Raw genomic sequence first — 27,008 nt, forward strand, 5'->3', positions numbered from 1 at the left:
TGAGGCTTTCCAGACACTCTTCCTTTACTCCTCCTACTCACCTGTTGCAGCTGTTGATGGTAAGGCATCATACCTCTTGTGACTCCATTCAGGTACCAGTCCCTGGGGATGCCATGTACCTTGCACACAGTAGTTACCTAAGAATGAGAATGAGAACTGAGCCTTAGAAAGGTGGAGCACAAGTGTGTAGAACAATACTGAATGTGGAGTACCAGACCAATGGAATGATTCCTTCAGTTTTTCAGTAGCATTGCTTACCCTGATAACTCTGCTTTTACAGAGGCCCAGTTGTGGATGTGCTGTTACAGCAGGGAGACATGGCTTGTGTTTTTCATGGGACTTAGGTTTTGATTCCCTACTGCAGTGGAAGTATTTGCAGTTTTTTGTCAGTGTTCTTTGTTGAAAATCAGAGGAGATATTCCTGCTCTGCAGCCAGTAGCACTGGATTTCTGGGGTGGTGAGTATTTACTTGCAGAACCTTAGATGAAACTTGTCTGTAAAACTGTTTTCCCACTCAGTACAAAGGTGCTGAAAACCCTTCTGGATGTAACCTCATCCTTCTGAATGGACAATGTAGTCTAGGATGATACTTGAGCAGGAAAGTTGGACCAGGTGACCCATTGTGATCCCTTCCAACCTTGTCCATTCTGTGATTCCCTCAGTTTATAACAGAGACCAGCAAACAATTCATTAACTTTGAAGAGGGCAGCCTTGAACCCTACTGGGGGAAGAAGATAGTATTTTTATGTGTCCTAGTAAAGCTGCAGGCTACAAGGAATAAGCCTCATGCCTGGCAGTCCGGGAGAAATTCTCCTTTAATTGAAATGGCAACAATTCAATGTATTGTGTTTACAGAGCAAAGCTCTTGGAATTCATCCTTTTCCCTCCTTTGAGGCTGTCTGCATGTATACAGCACATCTTTACCACACAGCAAAGCTTGGAAAGGGGAACAGTAGGAAAATTCCAAGACATCAAGGTGCTCTTGCATGTGGCTGAGCACTTTTTTTCAGCAGGGAACCTCCAACAGCAGAACCTCTCCTTCTCAGGAAACCTTGGCTCTTGGTTGGTTTGTGGGAAAGAGATCACCACAATCACATCTCAGCTCTAGCCAGATGCTTACTTTGTTCAAAGATGCCTTTACTTCAGGAGCACTGTATTTGTTTTTTCCTCTTTTCTGCTGGATCAGACTTGTGCGAATGAGCATTTCTGACAGGAGGGATTCTTTGCCTTGAACTCTTTGGCTTTCCCTTCTCAGATGGCTGATGATAACATCCTGGCCTTTAGAAATGAGGTTTCTGCAGCTTTCACCAAGCTCAACAATGGCTAACAAGTGAAGGTCTCACAGCTGGCATTTCATAACTGTGTATGGTGGGAAAGGCCAACATCTCTGGATCCAGAAATAGTGACAATGCAATCCAGCAATGTGCTCTTGTAGCCCAGAAAGCCAATTGTTTCGTGGGCTGCATCCAAAGCAGTGTGGCCAGCAGGGCCAGAGTGGGGGTTCTGCCCCTCTACTTTGCTCTGTGAGCCCCTCACCTGCAGTGCTACATCCAGCTCTGGGGTCCCCAGCACTGGAAGGGCATGGAACTGTTGGAGTGAGTCCAGAGGAGGTCCACCAAGGTGATTAGAGGGGTGGAGCATCTCTTTTACAAGGAAAGGCTGAGAGAATTGGGATTGTTCAGCCTGGAGAACAGAAGGCTTCGAGGTGATCTAATCTCCAGTGCCTTCCAGTACCTGAAGGAATCTTACAAGAAAGATAGAGGAGAATATTTACAAGAGCATGTAGTGACAAGTCAAGGGGAAATGGCTTCAAACTCAAAGAGGACAGGTTTAGATTAGGTGTTAGGAAGAAATTCTTCACTATGAGAGTGGTGAGGCACTGGAACAGTCTGCCCAGAGATGTGGCTATCACGTCCCTGGAAGTGTTCAAGGCCAGGTTGGATGAAGCTCTGAGCAACCTGATCTAGTGAAAGATGTCCCTGGCCACAGCAGGGGAGTTGGAACTAGATGATATTTAATATCCCTTCCAACCCAAGACATTCTGTGATTCTGAGTAAAGGCCCCAGTATGGGATTATTATCTTTGTTCTTTATACTTTTGACTGAAAGCAAACCCAGCATTTCCAAAGTGCTGCTGTAGCTTTCTGCTCCCCTAGAAGCCTGAAAGCAATCTTGAAAGGTGGTTACAGCAAGCTGTCCTGCTCCATTTTGCTCACTTCAATGTGTAAGGAAGGAAAGCCTGCTAATAAAAGACATTCTACATGTACCATGTGCATTTGGTTTGAGTGAGAGGCTTGTCACTGAGGACCTGCTTCTGTTGAAACTGAGCCAGATCCCTGGGTATGTGGTATGCACGAGACACTTTGGAGAGTCCTATTCATCTCCCTCTGGCTTATCGAAGAGGATGTGGGATAAACCATGGGCAATCAAAGGAACCTGAGAACAGCCTTTGGACAGTGATGCCTTTTTCACTTAGCCTGTGTGTGGATGTTCATCAGTGGTTCACAATGGTTGTTCTGCTGGCTGTACTCTGTCCCTAATGAGCTGAATATAAGCAACAGCAAAAGATCTGAAAACAAACAAAAAACTTGGCTCTGTTTCTCCAGCATGTAAAGCTATCATGGACAACCTCATCTTCATCTAGAGTGGGGTGTTAGCAGAAATTAACTTCCTCCCCGCTTGCCTGATCAGGACCTTCTCTGAACCTTTAATTCCTGCCCTGGAATGATATAGGTTTTTCTCTGTTATTTTTTTTCTCCTCATGCCTGGCCTGTGCTCCCTAGTCTACTTCCCAAAGAAGGAGTTAAGAGGGAGGAGCCAAGGGCTGCTGGGACTCCATTAAAAACCCATAATCTTGCTTTTTTGTCTCAACTGGTTAATAAAGCATCCCTGTTCTGGCTGCAGCATTTCCTTGAAGCCATCACCCATTCTCGTTGTATAAGGATTTGTCCAAAGGTCATTAACATCAAAGGAGAAGCTCCCTTGGCTCTGAGTCAAACCCCAGAAAGGCTGCATATTAGGACTCAGCTGCATGCCACATACATCCAACATGCTAAATGTTTCTGTGAAAAAGTTCTTCTTCAGAAAATTCTCAGAAATGTCTTTGGAGGACCTGGACACTAAGGACAACTTTCTCAAAGAATTTCTCTTCCAGGATGGCTGATTATGGCTGCAAAAAGAAAGACTTTGTATTGTTTCAGTCTCATAAGTAAATACCAGATTTAAAAAGAACAGTCAGAGAGAATATATAAACACACTTGAAACAAAGACCAAAAGCTGTGTACATCTGCAGTTCTTAACATGTTTGGGATTAGGTGGCATTCCAAGAGTTAATCCCCGGGGATTAGCATGGCAAGCACTTCTGTTGTTGTTTACACATGTCCTGTTAGGAAGGCTGGGTTGTCACAACAGGCTCCTCTAGGAGGGTTAGCCATAAAGCTCTTGAAGTCAGTTTCACAAGCAGAAAGAACTGTAGCAACACAAACAGCAAATGCACAGAGCAGTTCTTTAAAGACAGGAACTGCAGATGAGTGGCATAAATTTAGTATGTTAATCGAAGAGAAAGGGAAGGGTTGTAGCAAAGAACTTCATATCCAGAGGTGCAAATCTGGTGATAAGCGGATATCAGGCATATGCCTGGCTTGTGTTTTGTGCTTTCATTTACATGCTGAGCACATAACTGAGAACCTGCTCTCCTGGGCTGCATCAGGACCCAAAAATGTGGGTTCTGTAAATCTCTGCTTGGTGAGGGCGCACCAAAAAGCCAGGTGTGTGTGAAATACAATCAGCACTAGGTAAAAGCTGGAGCTCAGGCTCAGAGCTGGAGCTGCTTTAGAGTACAAGGCTGGCGTCCAGGTTTGAAGTGGAGGTGCTAGGCTGTGAACAGGAGTGAGGCTTCTTTTAACCCTGTCACCTCAGTGCACTGGAAAACAAGGCTGGCTTAAGATTTAAGCTATTCTTTTCTGTATTTCTTTCAGTGAGGTAGCTAAATAATTTCTTTCCTGAAGATTTCATGGAGACAAATTCATAAAAAATAAAATCAGCAGGAATGAGTATAAGCAATTGAGCCCAGTTCTATGCTGGTTTTTCCAACAGCTCAGGAATGGGACAGTGCAACATGTTTGTACTCTGTGCTGCTCTCTGTGAAGAAAGAATGTACTGGAAGCACTTCCCATGCAGTGTTATGTGGAAAAATCGTCCAGACACTTAACTATATATTGGATGAGGCAGAGCATTCCTTTAGACAAAATATTTTGGCTTGTAAACTCTTACTCTCCAGTGTGGTGAGCTCTGACACGCTACCCAGCTCATGGGTAGCTTTGCACATGGCTTTGATTTACAGGATCCTGTCTGCTTCTCTGCTCCCAGCCAGTGCCATATACACAGTTCCCATCTGGATTTTCAATAATTTCCTGCCTGGCGTCTCAGCGGGTGAGGCTCAGCAGCATGATGAAGGAAGCTCACCGAGATGGCAAGGCCCAAGCTCACAGCCCCTGTGCCTCCTTCTGCCTGGCCTCTCTTGGCATCAGCAGTGATCCTTGATGGAGATCAGCCCCAGCAGTGCGGAGTGCTGGGGGAGCACACTGTGGGTTGGGAACTGCAGATCTTTTAAAGTGGTTTCCATGCTCTGGCTGTCATAGACTCTTCCCTAAAGGCTACATGATGAGGCACTCCCTTTCAGACAACAGAAGGAGGGAATTTTTACACCTTGTAAAAACACTGTAGTGTATTTTGAGAGGTTTTTTGGTTCCCAGGGGATTAAAAAACAAAACCAAGCCTTCAGGATTTGCCTCTACTTCACAGAAGCTTTAATGCTGAGCGAGGCATTGGCAGAGTGAAACAAGCCTAGCAGAGTGGAAGGTCAGAAGGCTCTTTCAGAGTCCACTCTCTTTAATGAAGTTCAACAACTTCCCTCTCTGCCCTCTCGCTCTGCTGACAGCTTTGTCTCCCTCTGGCTGAGGCTGCAGCGTGAATCAGACCGTAAAAAACACATCTTGGGTCTGATGTCACATTTCTTCTGTAAAATGCTTCAGAAACATTACCATGCCGTGTCCCAAAGGGTGTCTGGATTTTACCTTCCAGCCTCAGCTTGCTCCCTTTGCGGACTTTAGCATCAACAAGCTGTTTCTTGTTACTGCTGTAAAGAGCTGTGATTAGCCTGCTGCACACATAAGAGGGAAATTAAACCATTTAGTTGTGTTTAGCAGCTCAGCCCCTTCTTCAGGTACTCTCTTCACCACTAAACACTTTAACTAAACAATGACTAATGAGGCCAATTTGCTGTCAATTAATTGCCCCAGGAAAGGACCCCTAATTGTGGTGAGCAAGGTGGCTGTTCTAAAGCATTGAAGGACCATATGATGGTCAGCATCCCCCCTACCTCTGCCTTGGGGCTTATTAGCGTTTGTTGTAAAGTGCTGTTAATTGGGATCTGGGGACAAGGAAATAAGAACTCTCAAGGCTAATTGATAGGCACCTGGGGAGGGTTTTAGTGGCTGCAAAGTTCCTTTGACTTTGGAGAGAAGTCCTGATGTTTTCTTGTTTTTGCCCTGAGAGCTGGTGACTCCTGTGTATTAGTGAGTGGGACTCCTAATTTTATCCAACAGATGGGGGTCCTACTTGCCAATAGAGAGGAAGGAAATAGGCTGGAGGAAGCAACTAATGAGGATATATGGAAGGGATTGTGACTTTTTCCATTTGTATCCAAGGTGCCCTTTTTCGGACAAGCAGTTAGACCACTTAAATGGAGCTTAGGGGCTTTCTTAGGCAGTTTCAATACTGTTTGCATCTGTGTCTTGGAGATATTAAATAGCTTTTGCTGTATTATAGGTCTGTAGACTGGGAATAAGCTGTATTTTTTTAATGTATTTTGTGACTTATTGACTGTACTGTTGAGCAGTCTTATAATTTGAGATTGGGGAGTAGCTGCCCTACAGTGGAAAGCTCCATCTAAGGGTCTTAGATGCAGGGCACTGTTTATCCAAAGGGAATGGTCCAGCCATCTGAGTGAATTTCATGCGAATGCATTTACAGGGCTCAGAGCTGTTTTCCAGCTAGGTGTCCACTGTCCCTCTGTTTGCATTTTTTATTCTGTCATACCCAAGTTGAGTTCCTAGTTCTGTGCTTCCTGCCCTTTTCTCACAAACCCATCCTCCTGCTGCATTGAGATATCATGTGAAGCATCATGAAACCAGAGCCCTCAGTGCAGGAGCAAGAAACTGCTGCCCCCAGCCTTTAGGCACCCCTTGTACCACTCCTGCTAGGTAGTGGTTCCCATTCCTGCCACTTTGTGCCTGTGCTGTGACTAGGTGCTCTGATCAAAAGGCAGGGATCTGAATGGCTCGGGAGCTGTGGCATGGGTCAGGTTCTGCATAAATTCCATTAGGAAAGATCTCCAGAAGCCTTGCTTTAGCAAGGGTGGCCTTGATGTTTTCTTGTTCCATCCCCCATTGCACTCCTGGAAAGGTACTCAGGAGCTGGCCTCCCGCTTGTGAACTCGTGTCTCTTAACCTTTGGGCTCACTCATTTACTGGGACATTAGGGGTGTAGCAGTTCTCCTTGCCTCCTTCCATAGCCTTGAATTAGAACACTGATCCAGCCCGCCCACACCATTCCGGGTAATATCTCAGGAGGAGTTTTGAGCTCTGAAGGGCTTTGGTCATAAAAGGCAAGGATAACAACAGCAGATGTTTGTGTGTTTGCTTGTTTGTGGTTTCCTTGCTGCGTCCCGTATGCAGCCCCTGGTCTGTAATAACTGCTATAGCAAGTGTTTTTGTGGAAACAAATCACCTGCTTTCATCTGGAGAGCAACAGTGATTGTGCTGGGGGAGCATGATCTATTTTTCATGTCTCAGTCTTTCTTACTATTTAAATTAATGTGAGTTGCAGTTGTCATGAAGTGAAGGATTGACGGCAATTAACTAGAACAGGCTTGGTGCAAGCTGTTTCTGCACAAGCCTGTTCTACCTAGCTCTGTCACTGTGTCTTGCCTGGGACTTGAAATCTCCCACACCAGCTCTGACCTTGTGCCCCTCCTGCCCTGCAGCCCTCCCAGTCCAGGCCACCCTACAGTATCTCTGCCCTTGCCTCATTCCTGCCTTGCAGCTTCCCTTCTCTTCCAATGCGAGCTTCTGTCACGGAGAATGGCCACTGGTTACTTTGGGGTTTGTTATTTACTGTCAGTGACGTGGAAGATGAGATGCTGGGCTGGCATCAGCCTTGTCCTGTAGATGTGAAATGTAGAAGAAATTAATACGTGAGTTCCAAGTCATTCTTCTCAGTGTTCATTTCCATCTCTCCAGAATCAGTCCCTGCTGTGGGTGGGGCATCCTCCCTCTCTGGGGATGGAGCAGTGGGGTACTACAGTGTGCAACCAGGGGGATGCTAAGCACAGTGTAATGGATATCCCATGTGATTTACACTGAAAGGGTGGAAAAAAATCTGGTAGTCTTATATTTTTCAGCAGTACCAGACACCCTGACAGGGCTTTCCCATGGTCCTTGGAGCCAGAGGAGTGCAGCAGCAGCCTGGTTTCCCCTGAAAGAAAAAGTTGTAGTCAGGATATGAAAATGCCTGGAAGCTCTGTTTAGCTGTAGGACTTGCCCTGCTGTGGGGCTGCAGCCTGTGGGTTTGCCTCTGCTAATGGTTCAGAGGCCAGACACAAAAGAGTTTTCCACTTGAGGGTCAACAGGAGATGGCTGGGCAAATAGAGGTTGTGACACCCAGAAGATTCTGGTCCCAGGAGGTGTTATTCTCAGCAATCCTTCTTCCAGCAGTCTGGGACCTGTGAAAACATAATACAACCTACACATGGGGAAAAATAATAAGGTCAAAGCTTCTCATTTTAAGGCTGTCCTAAAAAGGTGTGTGCAAAGTAATGACAAGTGCCAAGGAGGCAATGCTAACTGTTGCTGGTGCTGACAGTTTTGGCATTTTAACATGCTGGCTTGACGCCCTGAAAATTAAAAGTCTCTGACTTTTTATCTGAGTGAAATTATTGTCCACTGGCTTTGGGTTCTAAGCAGATGAAGCCAAGCCAGGTTTTAAATTTAGAGGGAAATGATTTCCTGCCCTATTCCCCCTCGTCTTAGCCTTTCCTTGCCTCCTGACCAGGGTGGCAGCTGAAAGGAGCAAGCCATTATATTCCTAACAGGATTTCAGCCTTGGATGTCCTTTCCACCCTCATCTGAAAAAGCGGCAAGCCAGATATGACCATCTGGACACATGCTCTTCCTCTTGGGCATTCAGTAGGCATGGTCAGATCTGCTTGTACTGGCTGAGTTTACTTGATCCTCTGTGAAGTAAAATGTCTTGACAGCTTTGGAAAGTGGCAGTTTATACATGTCCCAACTGGAGCTCTGCTGCTGCCCTGTAGTGGCTTTTGTTGCTCTCTCCTCAGCCATTTTGGCTGGCATTGCACCATTCTGCTAGGACTTCACAGTGGCCCACAGCTCCACCTGCTAGTTCTGCTTAGTTCTTCTTGGTTTGCCGCACAGCTTTTTTTCCTCATGAAAATGTTAACCCCTTGAGGTTATGGTAATATTCCCAGAACGTGGTGTTGCTACTGGTTTTATTCTTGGGCTCTGCATACCCAGGTTTGCCAGTGCACCATGGAGAAGCTGTGCTGAGTGTGCTCCAAAGTCACTGTCCTTGTGCCCCCTGACAGAACACTGGGGCAGAAATAGCAGCCTCTTGTTCTTTCCCAGACTAAGCCCCTCTGTCCTCTTCTGTGCATGTTGGTCTTCTCTCAGGTGTGAGGTGGCCCTCTGAATTGCTTTGTTCCCAGTAAGTAAGAGTAGCAGTTTGGATTTCTGCACTGGAACTTCCAGGGCTCTACCAGCCTGCAGGTCTGCTGGCTGGAACAATGCGCAGGTCTGTTCTGAGCCATGGGGACAGGGTGTTCCACTCATCCACTGGGAAAGAAAGGAGGTGAGTTTCCATCCCCTCTTTGAGGAACCTAGTCCTGTCTTTGACTTTCTGAAGGTAAAAGCTTTTTCCTCGTTTTGAGTCAGAATTTTCCCTACATCGCAGCTCATGTTTGCTGCTTTTCACTGTTCACTGTGCACCTCTGTGCATCTCTGAGAAAAGCCTGCCTCTGTCTTTTCCACACATTCCCACTCACTTTTTGTAGAGAGCAATAAGATCTCCCTCAGCCTTCTCTTCTTCAGACTGAACAGACCCATTTCTCTTAGGTTTTCCTGGTAAGTCATGTGCTACAGTCCTCTGACCATCCTGGGAGCCTTCCAGTGGACTTGCTCCAGTGTGTCAATGGCCTTCTTGTACTGGGGAGCCCAAGACTGATCTAGTGCCTGAGATTCTGTCTAATAAGCACCATGTAAAAGGTTTCAGATGTACCCCTCCACTTATGGGGTTACTCTCTTGCTAATACAACCCAGGGTGCTTGGTCTTTGCTGCAAGGGCATACTGCTAACTCATGCTGAACCTGAAGGACCCCCACGTGTCCTGGACTGCTTAAGCCTAGCACTTTCTCCCTTCCAAAAAATGTCAAGGTGGTTGGTCCCTAATGAGGAACTGTGATTGTGAGGCTTCTTCTACCTGTCTGAAGCAGTCTTTATCTATTGCCTCTTCTTTATCAAATGGTTGGTAATAAACACCAAGGAACAAGGGTGACACTGTGATATCCTCTGATCCTTACATCTGAGCTCTCAGTTAGTTCACCATCCAGAGCTGGGTACATGCCAGCCACTCCTTTGCATTTCTTTTCCTCTCCTTTCCAGCCTGTCTTTCTTAGAAAGCCTGTATCTGAGCTACAGGCCAGTCCTAAGAGCTGTCTCACTCCAGCTCTTCCAGCCCTATGGGTTTACAACACTGTGAATCTGTGTGAACATCTGATTCCTCCTGTTTTTTCACCATGATACCTTCACTGGTGCACAGGCATGTGGGATGGCCCCCCAGCTGTCCTGCTTTCACAAGGCATGCAAAACCCTTCCCTACTGTGTTGTCCCCCAGCTGCTTCCTCACTGCCCTCTGCATTGTCACTTCTCCACAGATCATGGCAGTCCTTCCCCAATGTGCCTGGCTTAAATCCCTCCTTGCCTGGGTGAGTGAGCATGTAGGAAAATAGATGTCTGCCTCACTTTGCTTGACAGGTCCTCTTCCTTCGAGGGGGTCCCATGGTCATAGATGCTCAAGTGTTGTCCATGAGTTTGGGGCCTACACAGAGTCTAATGAGCTGTGGGGTGTCAAGAATATTCCTGTGAATCCAGCAACACAGCTGGAAGTAGTGAGCTGCTCTCTTCAGGCTTCATTTCCTTTTCCCCACCTAGCTTATAAGCAGCTTTGCCTCAAAAGGACCATCAGCCACTCCTGCCAGGGAGGGGGAAGGGGAAGCTGCTGTCTGTTTACTCGTGGTAAGCAAAGCAGAAAATGATGTTGTTTCATTCCTCGCTACACACAAATTTGGAAGCCGAAAATATATGAAAGAAAAAAAAAATTAGAGGATTCCTTTTTAATCAAACTCCCTCACCACCTGACATGGGGTGTGAAGCATGGAAGCAAGACATGGATGTGAGACAGGAAAGACTGCAACAGCTGGCACACTCCACACCTGGAGGTTTCTGTTCAGGTCCCAGTTCATGGTCACTCTGGTCCCATGACACAAACTCAGCTTGGAAGGTTTTTAAGGATCTTGAATGCCCAAGTCACGGCATCTTAAAGATTCTGCTGTGCCTTTGGTGCTGTGATATGTGGGGTGCAGTCATCCAGAAGCTGTCTACTGCAGGTCGCCCATGGAGGATCCTTCTTGGCTGAAAGATGTCACAGAAACCAATAACTAATACACCCTCTGAGTCGGTGCCTGGAAGCCTGGCATCCTGCAGGAAGATGTAGAACTCCATCTTTGGAGTGTAAAAATTAGCTGGGATGATACTTGGAGCCTGCTGACCCCTTCCATGCAGACTTGGGGCACGCAGGCAAGTTCTTAGAGGTCATTTTATGAAGATCCCCAAACTTTTCCAAACACACAGCATTGCTGTTGCAGCAAAGGCCATTTCTACCTGGAGACCCTTGAAATACAAACTACACAAGAGTACATACTGCTCTGATGTAATTTCAGAAACCCAGGTAGTAGTGAAGAGCGTGCAGCCTCTGAGATGAGTTTGTGGCTGGCTCTGGTTAATAGGCAGGTAGATTAGTAAGCCAGGCAAGCTGCCCTCCATAATTCTGCTTCTAACAAGGTCAAACTTTCTTTTGCCTTCACAGTTCCACCAAAGATCTCCAATATCTCCTCGGACATCACCGTGAATGAGGGCAGCAATGTGACCCTGGTTTGCATGGCAAATGGGCGTCCTGAGCCTGTCATCACCTGGAGGCACCTCACTCCTACAGGTAAGAAATCCAACTGTATTCAATTTCTGCACCATGCAGTAGTTTCCTTCTCTTCCAGCATCAAAGAAAATTTCAGTAGCAATATAGGCAGCAATAGAAAAGTGGCAAGAATCTTAAATGTACTTCAAGCTTGTTTTGTGGTGTGAATTCCCAGGCACAATAACCAGGTTTTCCAAGTGAACAAATGAAATTACTTCAATAGATGCTCTACAGAATTGGACCTGTAATTCTATTTAGCTTAGGTCTTCATCTAGTTGTCCCAGTCTGTTCTGCTGGTAATGCACAGCACAGTGGTGGAGATAAAATGATGCTGGTGCCAGACTGAAGGAAAAGGATTTCTGTTGAGACAGTACATAAAAGAGGTTCTCTCTGAAAACCATGGGATTTGCTTCCTACTGATTTGCCTTAAAAGGGAGAGGCAAATAGTGGCCCAGTTTATTTCATATTACTCTCCACTTTGGCAGACAGCCAGAAGTCTTGTGTCTTCTGAGATGAGTAAAGAAGGCATTTGATCTTCAAGGTGAGTGAAGAGCAGGATGGTGACAGAATAAAGGAAAACTCGCCATCTTTGTTGTGCTATCTGACTGTGCCCTCCATGCTCGAGGATGTGGCTAGGATGGAAGGAGAATATCCTTTCAGTAGCCAGACTCTATGGGGTTAGCAGCTTGGGTTGCAAGGAAACCTTCAACCCATAAAGATTTAACAGTAGGATGAGAACAAGAGGTAGGTTTCTATCCCTCCATATCATGTCCTTGGAGGAGAGAAAAACTCTTTAGATGATTTATCTTCCTATCAGATGTTCTTTAATCTAAAATGCATGGGTTAAGCATTGATTAGCCCCATATGAATGGTCTTCTGTGATAGTCCCATATATATAAAAGGTTAAAGAGGATTTGAGGTAGGCAGAGAACAAACATTCTGCATGTGCTACAGATAGTGCAACTTTCTACTGCAGTTCAGCAGCCAGAAAAGGGGAGAATGTTGCAGAAGGAAAGTTGGAGAGAGAAAGATAGAATGACACATTGGAACAGAGCTTAATCTAAGGGCTACATCCAGAACCCCCTGGATTTGGAGCCTGTGGTTGAGGTTGGGGTTACTTAGATTTCCTGTCTCGTCTCTTCAGCCAAACCAAAGTTCTCCTGAGCTTTCATGTGTATGAAGGCCAGATATGCAGTTTGTATTTCTGGCCCATTTCTTGCAATGACAGGAGAAGAAAGATGGGGAAAGCCTGCCAGGAAGAGGTGGGAGCAGGGTTGATGCGGGGAAAACTACTCCTCTGTGGTATCATCGTCACTACCTGACTTTTCTCTTCTGGTTTTTTTTCGGAATTAAGCATGACTGTGCCATTTGCATTTATAGGAAAATAGAACCTATTTTTTTAATCTTTAATTATGTATATAGAATCTTCTAGCTGTGGTATTTCTGTTCTTAAAGTTTACTTCATATCAAATCTTCCATCTTACTGCTGCATCAGTCTTTTAGTTCTCTGTGGTAGCCTGTTAATCACCCGATTCTGTCACGTTCCCCCTGTTCCCTCCCTAGCCCTGGCCACTCCCTCAGTTTCTCCCTATTGGCTCCTGTACCCCAACCCCGCCCAGGGACCGCCCCTGGGCCCCTGGCAAAACCACCCCGCACTTAAACCACAAGGTCTCTTTACCTCTGAACATCGTGGGGGCGAGATGTGATTAAAGCCATCTCAAACCCTCATGGTGGACCCTTCTCTACCTTCTTCATCACCACTGCATTGTAACGCTGCTGGCTGCCGGAGCCAGATCGCGGGGCTGTCTGAAATGGACTCCGGGATGAGACTGATGGCATGGCCCTAGGAAACCCCCGCTGTGCTCACAGGGAGCTGCAGCCTGCTAGGCAGAGTCCAGCGGTTACAACAGTTCTCTAACTCCTTGTATTCAAGTAAAAGATACTCCCTAGCTAATCTGTGATCACAGCCTAACACTGAGTTAAGGCCGTTAAATCTTCCTGAAATCTAAGCCCTGGTACACGTGAGAGGCATTCTTCAGAGCAGTAAGAAGATTCTTGTTCTGACTCATCACTTTGGCTGTTGGTGCTTTGTGGGGTATTTTTCAGTTTTACCACCTACTTCATTGTATCAGACACAGATTTCTTTTCTCCTTTTTACAAAAGTCTCCACAGAACAAATCTTCGCTCTGGCTATCCCCTCTGGTGAGCAACAGAACTGAAGAATCCCATCCCTACTTTGACTGTAGGGACAGTTTTCTTGGCTCTCTTGTTCAGTTTTCCAGCATGTCCCTTCACATTTTTTCTCCCATGCTGTGTGTCTCAGAGGTGTTGCCTTGTTAGCATCCCTCAGCACCATCTCACTGACTCCTTTCCAATCCCTCCTCAGTCCTCCTCCCTGCAGTGAAGCCTGCCAAGCACCTCCTCCGTAACAAACTAGAGGTTATGATGAAGGGCAGGCAGTCCTCAGTCTGTCACCTCCATGTGTCACTGGTTGTGGTTCTCTCTTTTTCCCCATCTGAACCCATCTGCTGTCTTTTACAGATACAGAGGGACTGCTTTCAGGCAGACATCAGGTCTTTGAGCAGCATAAAGCCCAGCAAGGCACTTGTCTCAAAATGGGAGACAGAAGGACTTCTTTTAAGTGTTTTCCTTGAGGTTGACAATTAATATAAATTCCAAATCTCTTCCAGAGCTGCTGCAGTTGGAAACATGTCTTATCTTGGAATCTCCCTTTTCCAGAACTGCAAAGCATTTTGGCTCCATTTATGAAAGTTTTGAAGACATCTGCTATGCATCAAAGAGCTATTTTAGATCATTGTAAAGGTTTCTGAAATATATCTCTCTCCTTCAGTTTTTTTCATGGTTAAACTTGTGACTGCAGAGCTGGAAGAAAGAGTGTTATTGAGCTTGTGTAGGAGGTTTTGAATGGACAGGTAGTAAAATTAAACCGGTATTGGGGGGCGAGAGTGCCAAATTACTTTTTCTTTGTGCACTCTCCTCAAGGAGTTCATTAGCTACTTTGTTTACTGTTTCTTTCATTCATTGACTTTGTCAATAGCGTTTGTTGGCTAATTACCCGAGTGAGGACCACAGAAATTATTTCTTTCTTCTTGGCTGGGAAGTGGAAGATACAAATGCAAAGGGAAGGCAGTGTTGGTACTTATGCAGAGAAGGTAGGGATGCATGTGATAGTTTGTTTAAATGCTGCAATCGTAGCTAACTTATCTGCCTATCTGGGAAGTTAAAAAATTGATTTATAAACTGCTATGTTTCTTCCTGTTCTGGTTCTTCAGTGAGCAGTTGAACCAGGCATTTTTCTCACTTCAGCTGTAAGTCCTGATGCCCTGAAGCAGCTCACAGAGAATATACCTCTCCTAATCCTGTGAGATAGCTAAAGTGTGGCTAAGGTTGATGACTGTAGCACTGACACCTGGGAGGGAGGCAGGTAAGGGGAAAAATACTTTAATAATTCAATGGCAAATGACAATATAGATCAGCTTTAATTTGATGAAAGCAGGAATGACATTCCTTGGAACGATGCAAGTCCTTACTCTCCTCTTGCATTCCTCTTCAGATGATTGACAGATTGTATTTTGGCAGAGCAGGTGGAGAGAGTCACCCAGACCCTTTTCTTTCTTACCTGACAGGCTATTGTTCTGTAGGACATTGGCAGCCAGGTCTAAGTAGTTGTAGATAATTTAACAGGCATTTCCTGGAAGCACAAACAGCTTCATTAGCACTTCCCCTCCAGCCAGCAGAGCTCTTTTCTGGGATCACTGACCTGCAGCTTCCAGCAGCAGTCTAGTACATCCCTCCCTGCACATAGGCTGATTCCATTTCTGTGATTCAGGACACAGCTGCGGGCTTGTTAAGCCTGCCATACCCTATGACTTTTGCCATCCTGGTTTGTGATGGTAAGCCATAGCAAAGACTGTAAAACTGATGATCTGAAATGGACTTGTCAGGAAATTGTGATGTGTTCATTTAGAGTGGGTGTGAGTATTGATGATGTCCTATGCAGACTGCATGAATTAGCAGCTGTCAGCATTAAGAATACTTCACTAGGGAACACTCTGTAGCCTCTCATCTCCTGAAAGGGAAAAAACCCAGACTCTGTACAAAAAGTGGGTGGCACCCTATTGTTTTATTCTCCTTAATGTCAGTTCATAAGCTGCCTGATCCATGGCCCACAAAGGTATACATTATTTTTTTGTCACTGAGTGCAATAACCTCAAATATGCTGTAGCTGCACCACATCCTGGACGAGGTCCCAGCACAGGATCATGTATCACTTATCACACTGATATGGTCTGTGAGGGCTACCACAGGCAGCCTACCCATCTACAGGTAGTTATGTTAGGAGGAGCTCTGTTTTCCCTCTACCTTGCACCAGGATAACAACTAACACAGCCAAGAAAAGAATCAGTAAAATAGTTCAGAAATGGTAGCCAATGCCTGCTTTCGAGCCCCTCTTAGTTTTACTTCATGTCTCTACTGACTTAGGATTTTTCAGGCTAATGTGTCTTCTCCCTACCGGTAAGACAGTGAGATCACAGTCCAGAGGCTTTATCATTTATCATTTCTCATCTCTATGTCTTACTCAGAGCCAAGCTAGATGCCTGGTTGACTGAAAAAGAGCTTCGTGGGGAGAAGAAAAATTAATGTACATTCATATTCTTACCAATAAACTCTCAAGGGAAGCCCTAAAGAGTGGCCTCCTGTGAATCGGGTTAGCAGCAATATGAACACGGACAGTTGTTGTGGGGTCTTTGGATTACCAGAGATCTCACTGCCAATCCTTTTGCTGTGCATGGGCAGACAAATGCAGAAGAAAAAGCTGTCTCCTGTCCTGAGAAGCTTGTAAAGAGCAGTACCATTCATGTTTCTGCTTCTTTGCCACAAAGCATCAGTGGCTGAAACCTTCCCAAGGACCTTGCTTGTGGGTACTCTGGCAAATGCCTTTAGTACCCATGTTGGTGACATCCTGAGAGCTGGGGACAGGGAGACAAAGCTATTTTGACGAAAGTTGAGGAATTGAGTCCTTTACTGCTTATGCATAACCAGCTGAGGAACAAGCAATTCCCTTTTCCTGGAGAAGCTACAGAGTATGAAACCTGTATAAAGCCACTAGGTATCCCATTCTCAATCCAACTTCCTTGGCCTCAGCCCAGCAAGGCCACTTGATGGAGAAGAAAACACTCTGGATTCTTCTGAATGCTACCTGACAGTCTAAAGATACCCACTTTGGCTCAGAAAAGGAGCTTAGTTATTACAGTGGTAATCAGAGCGTAAGAAGAACCAGTCTAGACCAAAGCAGATAAGTATTGATTGCAACACCCAGTCCCATGTCACCGCATAAAATGAAAGGAGATGAGAAGGCTTGTCAAATATGCCAGTCTAACTCTCCCTAGAGTGTGCTACAAATTCGCATTGAGTCTTAGGGAATTTAGCATAGCCTGGGAAGTTTAGGAGGGATGGAGAATACAGAAATGTGCCTGCATGCCCTGTGTAATTGAGATGGTATACATATAATATGTTTATAAACAGCTGTAGAACTCATTGCCATGGAAAGTTATTTAAAGACGGGAACTTGGCAAGACTCAGCCAGCTTGTGTATTCTTGAGGATAATGTGAACAAATCTGGATATTCTTGTTATTCACAATAAAAATATTGAAAAGGATGTTAAACTTCATGCTTTGGGGCTCAGAGATCAGGATAAGACCTAAAGTGAAAGAGACAGATTATCTCACGCCCCCGCTCACTTGTGTATTTTCCTTCAGTGCATGCCAGCCTCCTTGTAGAGCTGAGCACTGAAGGAAGCAGAGACAGAGAGCTTTCTGAAGGCATGAGTTAAGAAGGACATATTGGTCACAAGGGACAACTTTGATCATTATGTCCTGTGTTTGCTTGCTTCTCATTGCTGCCTAAGTCCAAAGCCTTGTTGCTTCACTTTGTGTAGCACAGGAAAACCCAGTTTATGCCCAAAGAAAGGATCAAACAGAAAACCCTCAGCTGGAGTCACCACAAGTCAGCCCTGCAGTCAGTAGGTACTGATGAGTGGGAAGCAGGTTTTTCGGTTATCTAAACCATTTGGATTTAGCCCACCTTTCTGCTGCTCTACTAAAACCTCAGTAAAACAGTTGTGGAGAGAAGCAGTCTTGTTTTGGGAGGCTTGGGGTGGGTTTTTGGTTCGGATTTGGTAGGGGTTTTTTTGGTATTACTGTGCCAGTTCTTCTTATGTCACAACCTTCTCCCCCATGAAACTCTCAGGAAATTTGAGGTTTACAAGGTATTTGTTTAACTAAACAACTGAGGCAACTGATGATTTTTTTAAACAGGTCTCCTTGTCCTTTTTTTTTTTTCTTCTTTCATCTTTAAAATACTTTCTGGTAAAGATGGGGTCTCATCCTCCACAGAGACCTTTCAATTTGCCTCTTATACACTCACAGTTTGTTTTAGCACACTTTCTGAGATGTCTTTTTGTCTTGATCTAGTCTTCATCTTATCCAATATGTAGGAGAAAAAAAATAAAAAAGAAGGAAAAGGAAGAGGATGCTGGCTCAAAAAGAGCCTGGGAAACAAGCCAAACTTTCAACTTTTTCAGGTCTTCTCCAGAAGGCATCCAAAGTTGTTTCAACCTCTATTTGCTTCCCACTTACACTTGCTCCACATTTCTTATATTTTTAGAGGTCTGTTTTTCCAAGGGCCTACAAGCTAGATCCCCATTGCCTCCTTCCTCACCTCTCACAAACTGAAGCTGTGAAGGCACTCTCTCCCCAGCACAGTTTCTTTTCTTCCTTCTATGCCCTGCTACACATGCACTGCACAGGGATCCTTCCTCTTGTAATCATCTTGCAATAATGCCACATTCACTTACTGTGGGCTGCAATGCTGTTTCAGTACAAACACTGTTTATGCGTGAAACATTCATTTTTTTTTAACAGCTTTGATTTCTCTCTCCTGTCCCAGGGCAGAGAAGGAGAGCAAGGGCAAAATGAGTATTTTGGCATTTCTGGGGAAACAGACAAATAAAGCTGCTGTGAGGAGGAAATTTACCCTGCTGCCTTCAGCAGTGGTTGGAGGGGAACATGTGGACTCTTCTGGTCAATGCTTGGCTGCTCCACCTCTGGCAAGATTTTCTGTGCTGTTGCTGCCAAGATGTGGCAGTTCTATACCAAGCTAGTTGCCTTCCTGCCACGAAAAACATTTCTCCTTACAGCAAGTTGGCGTCTGGTAGAGTTGCCTCCCTTTTATCTTCTCCCAGATGGGTACCAATTCTAGTTGGTCAGGCTGTTGAAGTCTTTTCTGTGGCATTTTAAAGGCTGAGCTGGATTACGTCCATATTGAAACTTTCCTCCACCTACAGAAAAGCAGCATTTTTACAGTTCACTGCATGCTGTAATATTACTGTCTTTGCAGTGCTGTGCCTCTGCCCTCAAGCTTAGTGCTGCTCAATGGGGACACTCCTGTTAAGCTGGGGCATCCAGGAATAGCCAGCTACTTTCCCTCCCCTACCTCCATGGGACAGTCTTGAGGGATCCCAGAGAGCTAGATGTGGGAGTGAAAACTGAGCACCCCAGAAGATGAGTATTCAAAATCTCCCATAATTAATGATGACAGGAAAAGGAATTGCCATGTACTTTCACAAGCAGGATCACAACAGCAGCTTAATGAACTTTCCAATTCTCCATCATTCCCACCCATTGCACAGACCCATTGAAATCAAGGGACTATTTTGCCCTGACTAGGACAAAAAGACGAGAGGTCTGCTAAGCCTGCCCTCCTGAGCATGGTAGATGCAGTCCATATTGCTTGCCTTCCCTACCAACCTTCTTTGTTCTCCAAACACACCACTCAGCACTCTGGTAGTCAACTACAGCAAAACAGAGTGTCTGAAGAGAAGGTTACTGAGTGCAAGACACTGATGAGGTGTGGGGGGGTGTGTGTGTGTGTGTGTGTCTGTGTCTCCGTCTCCCTCTAGTGATCTGAACTCACCAGCCTGATTTGTGTCCTTTGTGCTTGGAGCTGCTGGCTTGGTGACAGAGCTTCTCCAGGTTCACCACAGTAAAGGGTGGATATTTTAGGACTGGGTCCCATTCCACCTGCCATCTGGAGGTCATGTTCCCCATTGGCACCTGCGTGTTTGCAGCTGTAGTTCGCATCTGAAAATTTAGATGTGCTTGTAAAGATACAGAGAGGTTGATTGTGAATTAAAGAGAGAAAAAATTCATAGCATGTTAAATTGAGTAGTTTCAATTCAAACATCCTTAAGAAGGCTAGCCTTAAGAAGAAAATGGGGAGACTGCATTTTTTTTTCCCTTGTAGCTATAATCTATAAGTAGTTTCACTTTAGGCAAGCATATTTCTCACTCTCTCTTCACAGTAGGAGAGAGACACACTAATAAAAAGGGAAAGTTGAGGTAGTAGCTTATGCTTGGTCTGTGCATTTTTTTTTTTTTCTTTTAAAGGGAGAGATTCACCATTTTGTTATTATGCTGTTATGTGAGTACAGCTGATCTCAATGGCTGCACTGACTTCAGTGCCTGGTATATTCTGCACTGGAGCCAGACCTACTGTCTCATCTCAGGACCCCAGTGAGCGTGGATGACAGCATCTGCTGCAGCACACGGGTCCTGCCAGGCCAGTGATGTCTGGAGGGAGTTTCCTGTACAGCCCCAAAGCCTTCACCCCTTCAAGCATCTCTCGCACAATTATCCTACTTTCTCTTGCCTCTGCCTCCACCCCCACACCAATCCCACTGATGAAGCTGCTTAGCTTATATATTCTAGCTCTAGAGATAGCTGGAAAATAGTGAGAGAGAGAAGAGAGGGGTGTAGGGAGAAGCAGATTATTTACAAGAGTCTCCTGTATGTGTTGATAGACCTAGAGCAAAGAGAAAGCTGGCTTTAGGGGCAAGACATCCTGAACCTGCTTGCCATGGCAACCACAGCAAGGTCAGATGTCACTGAGCCTCCTGCAGTGTGGAGCTTTTCTCCCAGGCCTGAATACAGTTGTAGTGGGAGTGGGAGTCTCCCAGCTGAAGGCACTGAGCTATTTTGGTAACACCAGGCTGCGACAGACCCTGGTGTTGTGAACGCTTGTGCTCTGTTTGCTTCGTCAGCCTCCTTTCTGAGCATTTCAGAAATATGTCTTTGGAACATCCCTCCCTTTCCTGTCTGAAGAGAGACTGAAAACATGATTCAGGGGCTTGTTTTTTCTTGGGAGGTGCATGTATGAAAGCATTGTTCTTATTTCTTCTTCAGATATTCTTTCTTTTTGAACAGCACCTGAAAAATACGACTCTTCTCATGTACTCTGTATTTTTTCATGCACTGGCTGAACAAATCATCCTTTCTCATAAACTCCCAGCGAGTGCCCACCGCAGTGTTACTGCAGCAGAGGAGCAAAGCAGAGGGGCTGGGAGCTGATAGGGAGTGCAGGCCCATCCAGGGAAGCAAGAGCTGTCGTCTGATGCAGCCTTTGAATTTTACGCCCCGTTTGGAGTGACTTGAGCCGTTGAAAAGATAAGCATATCCTGCTAAAGGATCAGTACAATCTGCAAGGTAGAAAAGTGTTATGCAGGTATTGATGGTCTGGGAAAGGTATTGATCCTGGGAGATTTCAGTTGTATTGACTGAGGGCTGTGTCAGATTGGAAGGGTCGTGGAATGAGGGCAGGACCGTATCTATGGCACTGTAGAGCGCTCTCAAAGAGCCCACACCTTGTCCAGGCTTGTATCCCAGGAAAGTCACCAGTGGGAGATGAGATTGCTGCAGTCTGGGGAAGGCAAAGGGAAGAGAGATGCAGTCTCCCAGGGGCTCCTTAGGCTCCTCATAAGGGTGCTTGTGGGTCACTGCCCTGTTGCATGTGCCTGGCTGAGAATCGCTGGCAGGATCATCCTAATTAATGGCCTCTGTAATGGTCACCATATGTCACTGACACCCTCCTTACCTGCTGTGCAGCCTGCAGATTTGTAAGAACTGCATGAGTATGCAGGTGCACACTGCTGCATGCATTATTTGTGAGCGCTTGACTGTGTGTTTATTTGTATGTTCACCGTGCTGGTATCTGTCCATGCAGTTTGCTGCACAGGTAAGCTTTTTGATGTTTACCAGCCTTATCCACCAACCTCAAAGGCTTGCATTTCCTTTAAGGTAGAATTGTGAAACATAAGAGTAAGCATGAAAAATAAGAGCAGAGTACCTGCCATGGTTCTGTACACCTGTCCAAACCCTGTCTGTACATGCTAAACTACAGCTGCATGACAGGGACAAAGATATAGTATTTTTAGAGTCAATCATGATAAGAGACAATATTTCAGAAGTTCCCCAAACTGCAGAAGTTCAGGTCAGGCTCCAAACTCTTCAACTTCAGCCTCTCTCTGACATTCTTGCTTTTATCTATTGCATTTATCTCTGCTGTACTTGGGCATCTTCCAAGCAAATAAATAATTGGATCCTGCTTCTGTCTCCCCTTCTGCCCAAGGGACTTAAAGGTAATTTGTGCTGACTGTTGGGCTTTGGGTATATGGTGAGTTGACCTTGGCTGGATGCCAGATGTCCACCAAGCTGCTCTCTCACTCTACCTCCTCAGCAGGATGGGGTGGGGGGAGAAAATAAGATGGAAAAAACTCTTGGGTCAAGATAAAGGCAGTTTGATAAAGCAAAATCAAAGGCTACTTGCAGAAGCAAAGGAAAACAAAATATTTATTTTTACCCTCTACTTGTCACCAGCAGGCAATCTTCAGCCTCTTCTCAGGAAGCTGGGCTTTAGTACACGTAGTGGTTTCTTCAGAAGACAAAAGTGTCATAGTAATGAATGCCCCTACCCCTTTCTCTTGGCTTTTATTGCTGTGCAAATGCCTGATGGTGCGCAATACTCCTTTGGCCAGTTTGGGTCAGCTGTTCCGGCTGTGTCCCCTTCTGAGATCTCACTCATCTTCAGTCTACTGGTGAAGGGGAAATGTTGTTGAGACAGCCTTGATGCCAGCACTCCTCAGCAGTACAAAGCACTGGTTTGTCGTCAACACCTTTCTAGCTCCCAGTGCAAAGCACAGCGCTCTGAGGTCTGCTGTGGGGAAAATAAACTCCATCTCAGCCAAACCCACTCCAGGGTTTGGAGGCTGCCATGGCAGAAGGGACCCAGGGCACATATAGGTAGATGGTCCTTGCGCTGTGGAATTCTAAGTGACCCCATTTCTTGTGGGGAGCACTGCAACCATTTGACTGTTGTGAGGAGGATTGCTCGTGGCTCTTGGGAGCTTTCCCGGGGACAACACAGGGAAGCCCATGTTCTCTAGATACCCTTCAGCAAGCTTCATCTTGGATGCCTGGAGCTGCAGTTACCATAACTTGAGTGAAAAACACAGACCCATGGGAGAGGCAAGTCACTCCTTGCAAGAGGCTGGGATGGGTCATGGAATCCATGCACAGAGCAGAGGCTGTAAGGGACTTGGGAACAAAGAAAAGTCACATTTGCCATGCAGCATCTCCTGCATGAGACCCAGGGAAGATGAGGGAAGGAGGCTGTTAACTTGAACAGACAAAAGTAATTAGAGGACTAAAATAATAGATTAATGAGCAGCCAGTGTCAGGGGAACTTATTAATTATCAGTGGAGGATTTCCTTCAATGTGCAGGCTGGCCGAGGGCAGGCAAGATAGCAACTGAAACTCAAGTCTCATTTAAGGAAGCTGCTAAGGAATTAACAGCACTGGGTGTCTGGAGAACGATAGCAGAGGTTGACTTAAATGTTTCCTTTGAATCTCGTGTTCTGTGTGGCTCAGGTAATGGCTGGGGATGAGGGGGATCTGGGAAACATTAGATTGTATCTACCCAACGTTAATAATGGCTCAATAAAAATGCTCTGATAAGAACACATTAAAGTTGCACAGTTAAGCACTCACAAGCCAGGTAAGGTAAGATTTAAGGTTACAGATGCAACCTTAGCTCTTTTCCTACTGAGTGTACCTTAGTAGGCAGCCTCTAATTAAGGGGCATTGGGCTATTGCTCAAGTAATATATCACAACATCAGTTAATGGTCTCTTTGGCTTTGGAGAGGTGCACACAGTGTCTCATAATATTGTGGGTTTGTCTGTGTGCACCTGATAAACAGAGTTCATTTTAATTATGGCACTGAGCACACTGCATTAGTTGTACTGGAACCAAGCACAGTGGTTTAGAACATGAGGTCTGTTTAGACTGTTCAATTCTCTCAGGTCAACATTTCACATGTCAGAAAGCAGTAGTCATGGAAGATGTTGACATTAGGGGCAAGTTGTGTTGAAAATGGAGCTTTCCTTTCTAAGGACTGATTTCTGCTCCTTTAGCTGAACATATTGTGGTCTTTTGCCTTACTGAAGCATTCAGACTGTTCACAGGGTGAGACAGTACTCTGTCCCATCAGACTATGCCACAAAACAATGCCTTCCATCTTTCACCCAGGAGGTAACTGTTCATATAGCAACATGTTTTGCATTTAACATTCCCACATTTACAAGTCTGAGTCTCATTGCAGGTACTATGGTTGTGCTATAATGGGAAAAAGATAAAATGTAAAGGGCAAATCTGTTGTTGGGGAGCATTTGCAGAAGTGAATGGATTCAGTGGTTTTAAACCAGACATCATAGATCTGACATCCTTCCTTTACAGTAATGCTGAGTTGTTAGGCTGCCCATTGAACACAAAGTTCTTTGAGGAGAAGCCATCCCTTCTGCTGTGTAAGTCCTTGAGTAAAAACCTCTGTCTTTGCCTGCTTACCCTCACTGCAGTAGCCTGAGATTTCTCAGAAGCCACCATCTGTGCAGTTGACAAACAAGATCTGCAGCACCCCTGCTATCCCACTGCTATCCCACTGTTACCCCACTGCTCATCCTTGTAGCTCGGTAAGGAGGCCTGCCTTGGCTGCATTTGGAGCAAATAATCAGCATTGTTGGACTATGAGTTTTTTCAAATCTGTTGGGCATCGTGTGAGCTGGGGTGCAGACTTGCGTGGGAGTTTGAGAGCATCTAAAGCAGTTCAGATGCCCTGAGCTTTATTTTTTGCATTTTGGATCACTATCTAAAGAACAGATGGGGTAACAGGAATGGCAAAGGCAAGGGCAGCAGTTTTAGCGGCAGCCAGAGATCTGGAGATATTTTTAAAGGTTTCCAAATGTGTTTTGTCTGCCCTCAGCAAGAAACAATTGAGTTGTGAGAGCTGTCCTTTAGAGGCAGGTGCAGGCTGGTCTGAGTGGATCAGAAGCTCATCAAGAAGGTTATGTGTGAAAAGGAAAGGTCACATAAGCCCAGGTGGTCACAGGAGGAACAGATCTTTTGTGCAAAGTATGAGAGAACAACTGCGAGGAGGAAAAATAGGGAATTTCATAGAAAGCCCATAGTATGGTGAAATAATGCTGATTAATTTCCACAGACCTGCACGGATCTGAAGTGAGCTAAAAATTTCCTTGCTCAGAGACTTTGGGGATCACTGAGCAGAGTTTGTTTAAAAGAAATGAGCTTCATCTGAGAGGTTTTGCAACTCGTGCTAATGAGAGTCTGTCTGTCAAACTTAAGTGGCATCAAGTGGCCTAGAACAAGGGCTCTTGGGCGTTAAATGGTTCCTACCAAATACCAAGCCCATTACCACAATTGGCTGTTGTAGACCTCTAAACGGCAAAAGTGATTAAATTGGTCGTTATGAAACGCTAAAGATGCATAATTATGAAAAATAAGGTTTGAGTAAGAGGAGATTTCAGCTCACTTGCTGCTTTGTATCTCAAGTAGGAATAAATGTAGAAATGTTTTAAAAGCATCCAAGGGTTGCCCCTTGTCTGGTTTTCTCCTGACAGTCTGGAAATTATGAGTGTGTTTGGAAGTGAAGGTGTTCTTCCAGTGTCTAGGCTGCTATAAAACCTGGAGACTGAATATCCCAAGTCCACCTCTCTGCATAAGATTGTGTTTCATTGTCCAGTCTCTCCCTTCTCTTTGCTAAGGTGAGATCCAGTGCACAACTTCCCTTGCTCACCCTGGCATATCAAGCATTCTTGCCTTTTCTGGGAGGGAGGGAGGCAGGGATGGATTTAAATTCTCCAGGTGTCAAGCTCAGGCAGTGCTGCAGGCATGGGCACAGGTATGTTTTCTTCTCCTAGGAAATCTTCAGCTGTTCCAGAGGGCTCTTCTCCATGCCACAGAGAGAGGCTTTCTAGGAGGCAGTTTAACAAAGGTCTGTTGCAAAAATCAAGTGTTAAGTTTTGGTCGCAGTGCACAAGAGGGCAGGGGGCACTGAGTATCCATGGAACTCTCTACAGATGGGCAAGGGAGTTGAACTAAGAGTTACAGAGCTGTTACGCATTGTTGAGCATAGGGTGTTGTAGCGGTGCTGCTTCAGAGCACCCCTCAAATGTTGTTCTCCAGTTAAAAGGCTGGAATAGCACCAGGCAGAGAGCAGAATATAAGCACAGGGGTTCTCTGGCACAGCTCAGCCTACCCAGACTTCCTAAAGTTCTGATGTTCCTGGTTTGCACAAACCTTCAGCAAGAATAGATTATTTATTCATTTTACTTCCTTTTTAGTTCTCTCCCTCTTTAGTGCCACCCCATCTCTAGAGGAGTTTCTAAGGAGTTTTATAGCCTCCTTAGAAAGAGTAATAGTGGTCCTGAGTTATGTACAGCCCCTGGGGCCCTCTGTTCTCCTTGGGCTGCTGCTTCTCACTGGGTGTGCGGTTGCTGAGCCACAGAGCCAAGTCCTTGTTTCTCTTGTCGAAACTAAGTGGTCACTAGGGATGTGCTGGTATTTACATTCCATTATTCCTGTATGAGGTATGTAATGTACTAGGAGATCCTACCCCAAACTCTGCTGACCATTCATCTCCCTCATCTGTCTGTCTCTGCTCACCTTCCTTCCTCATGTGACAGCTGATGTTGAGTATCTTTCAGGAACTTGATTTGTTTGTAGATCAAATGCCTTTAAAAAATGATCAGACATTGCCTGGCATCAGAGTGTGTCATTTAAAGCAGTAGTTGCTTTTAAGAAAATACTCACTGTGTGTCATTTATGGCATTATTCATATCCCAGAAGACAAGTAATGTCATCTGCATATCAATGTGAGGTTGTGCAAGCCACTAGTTGGCTGATTTGCCATATAAAGTTGTGTTTTCCTCAGTACTCCTGTGGCTGCTATAGTCAAAATAAAGTATACTGTGTCCTAAATGGAAAGCCAGCTATCTCTGCCTTTTGAAGGGGCTGCATTCTTCACAGAGGTAAAGTTGTAGCACACCTCTTGGCACTTACCTGTGCCTCCAAACCTAACACTACTCAACCAAATTTGACCTGTCTGAAAAACTACTTGTGTTAATTTAAACAGAGTGAGATGCATCCTGAAAAGTTTCAGACCACTCTCAAGGTGCTGATGAGAGGACAGGCTGTGAAAATGATTTGATTTCAATCCTTAGATGTTTTAAAATTTTTTCTAATTTTTTTCACAGCTTCTTGCAATTTACACATAGTTGCTGGCTTAAATCCCCAGCTGCACAGTAAAAGATTATTCTCTATAAGGGTGAATGTTTCCGTGAATTCTGGTTATGGAAATGCAGAAGTATTTCATTATTGCAGCTCTCTTTTGGAAAACCCAATGACCACTATGAAGTTCTTTGCCCACACGGTAGCTTGTAGGCATTTTTTAAAATGTCTACATTTAAATTCCTC

General features: G+C 45.2%; 1 protein-coding gene across 3 annotated transcripts in view; it reads left to right on the forward strand.

Moving 5' to 3' along the window:
* LOC104687061 (limbic system associated membrane protein) overlaps positions 1–27,008 on the forward strand; it is a 1,003,034-nt gene that overhangs the window by 878,048 nt on the left and 97,978 nt on the right. For all 3 annotated transcript variants that reach the window (XM_010395986.4, XM_010395985.4, XM_010395987.4), the window contains one exon: positions 11,220–11,345. In XM_010395986.4, the coding sequence (XP_010394288.1) occupies positions 11,220–11,345 (126 nt within the window). The remainder of the gene's footprint in view (positions 1–11,219; positions 11,346–27,008) is intronic.

This window comes from Corvus cornix, chromosome 1, assembly GCF_000738735.6.
Source record: "Corvus cornix cornix isolate S_Up_H32 chromosome 1, ASM73873v5, whole genome shotgun sequence".
NCBI classification, from domain to species: domain Eukaryota; kingdom Metazoa; phylum Chordata; class Aves; order Passeriformes; family Corvidae; genus Corvus; species Corvus cornix.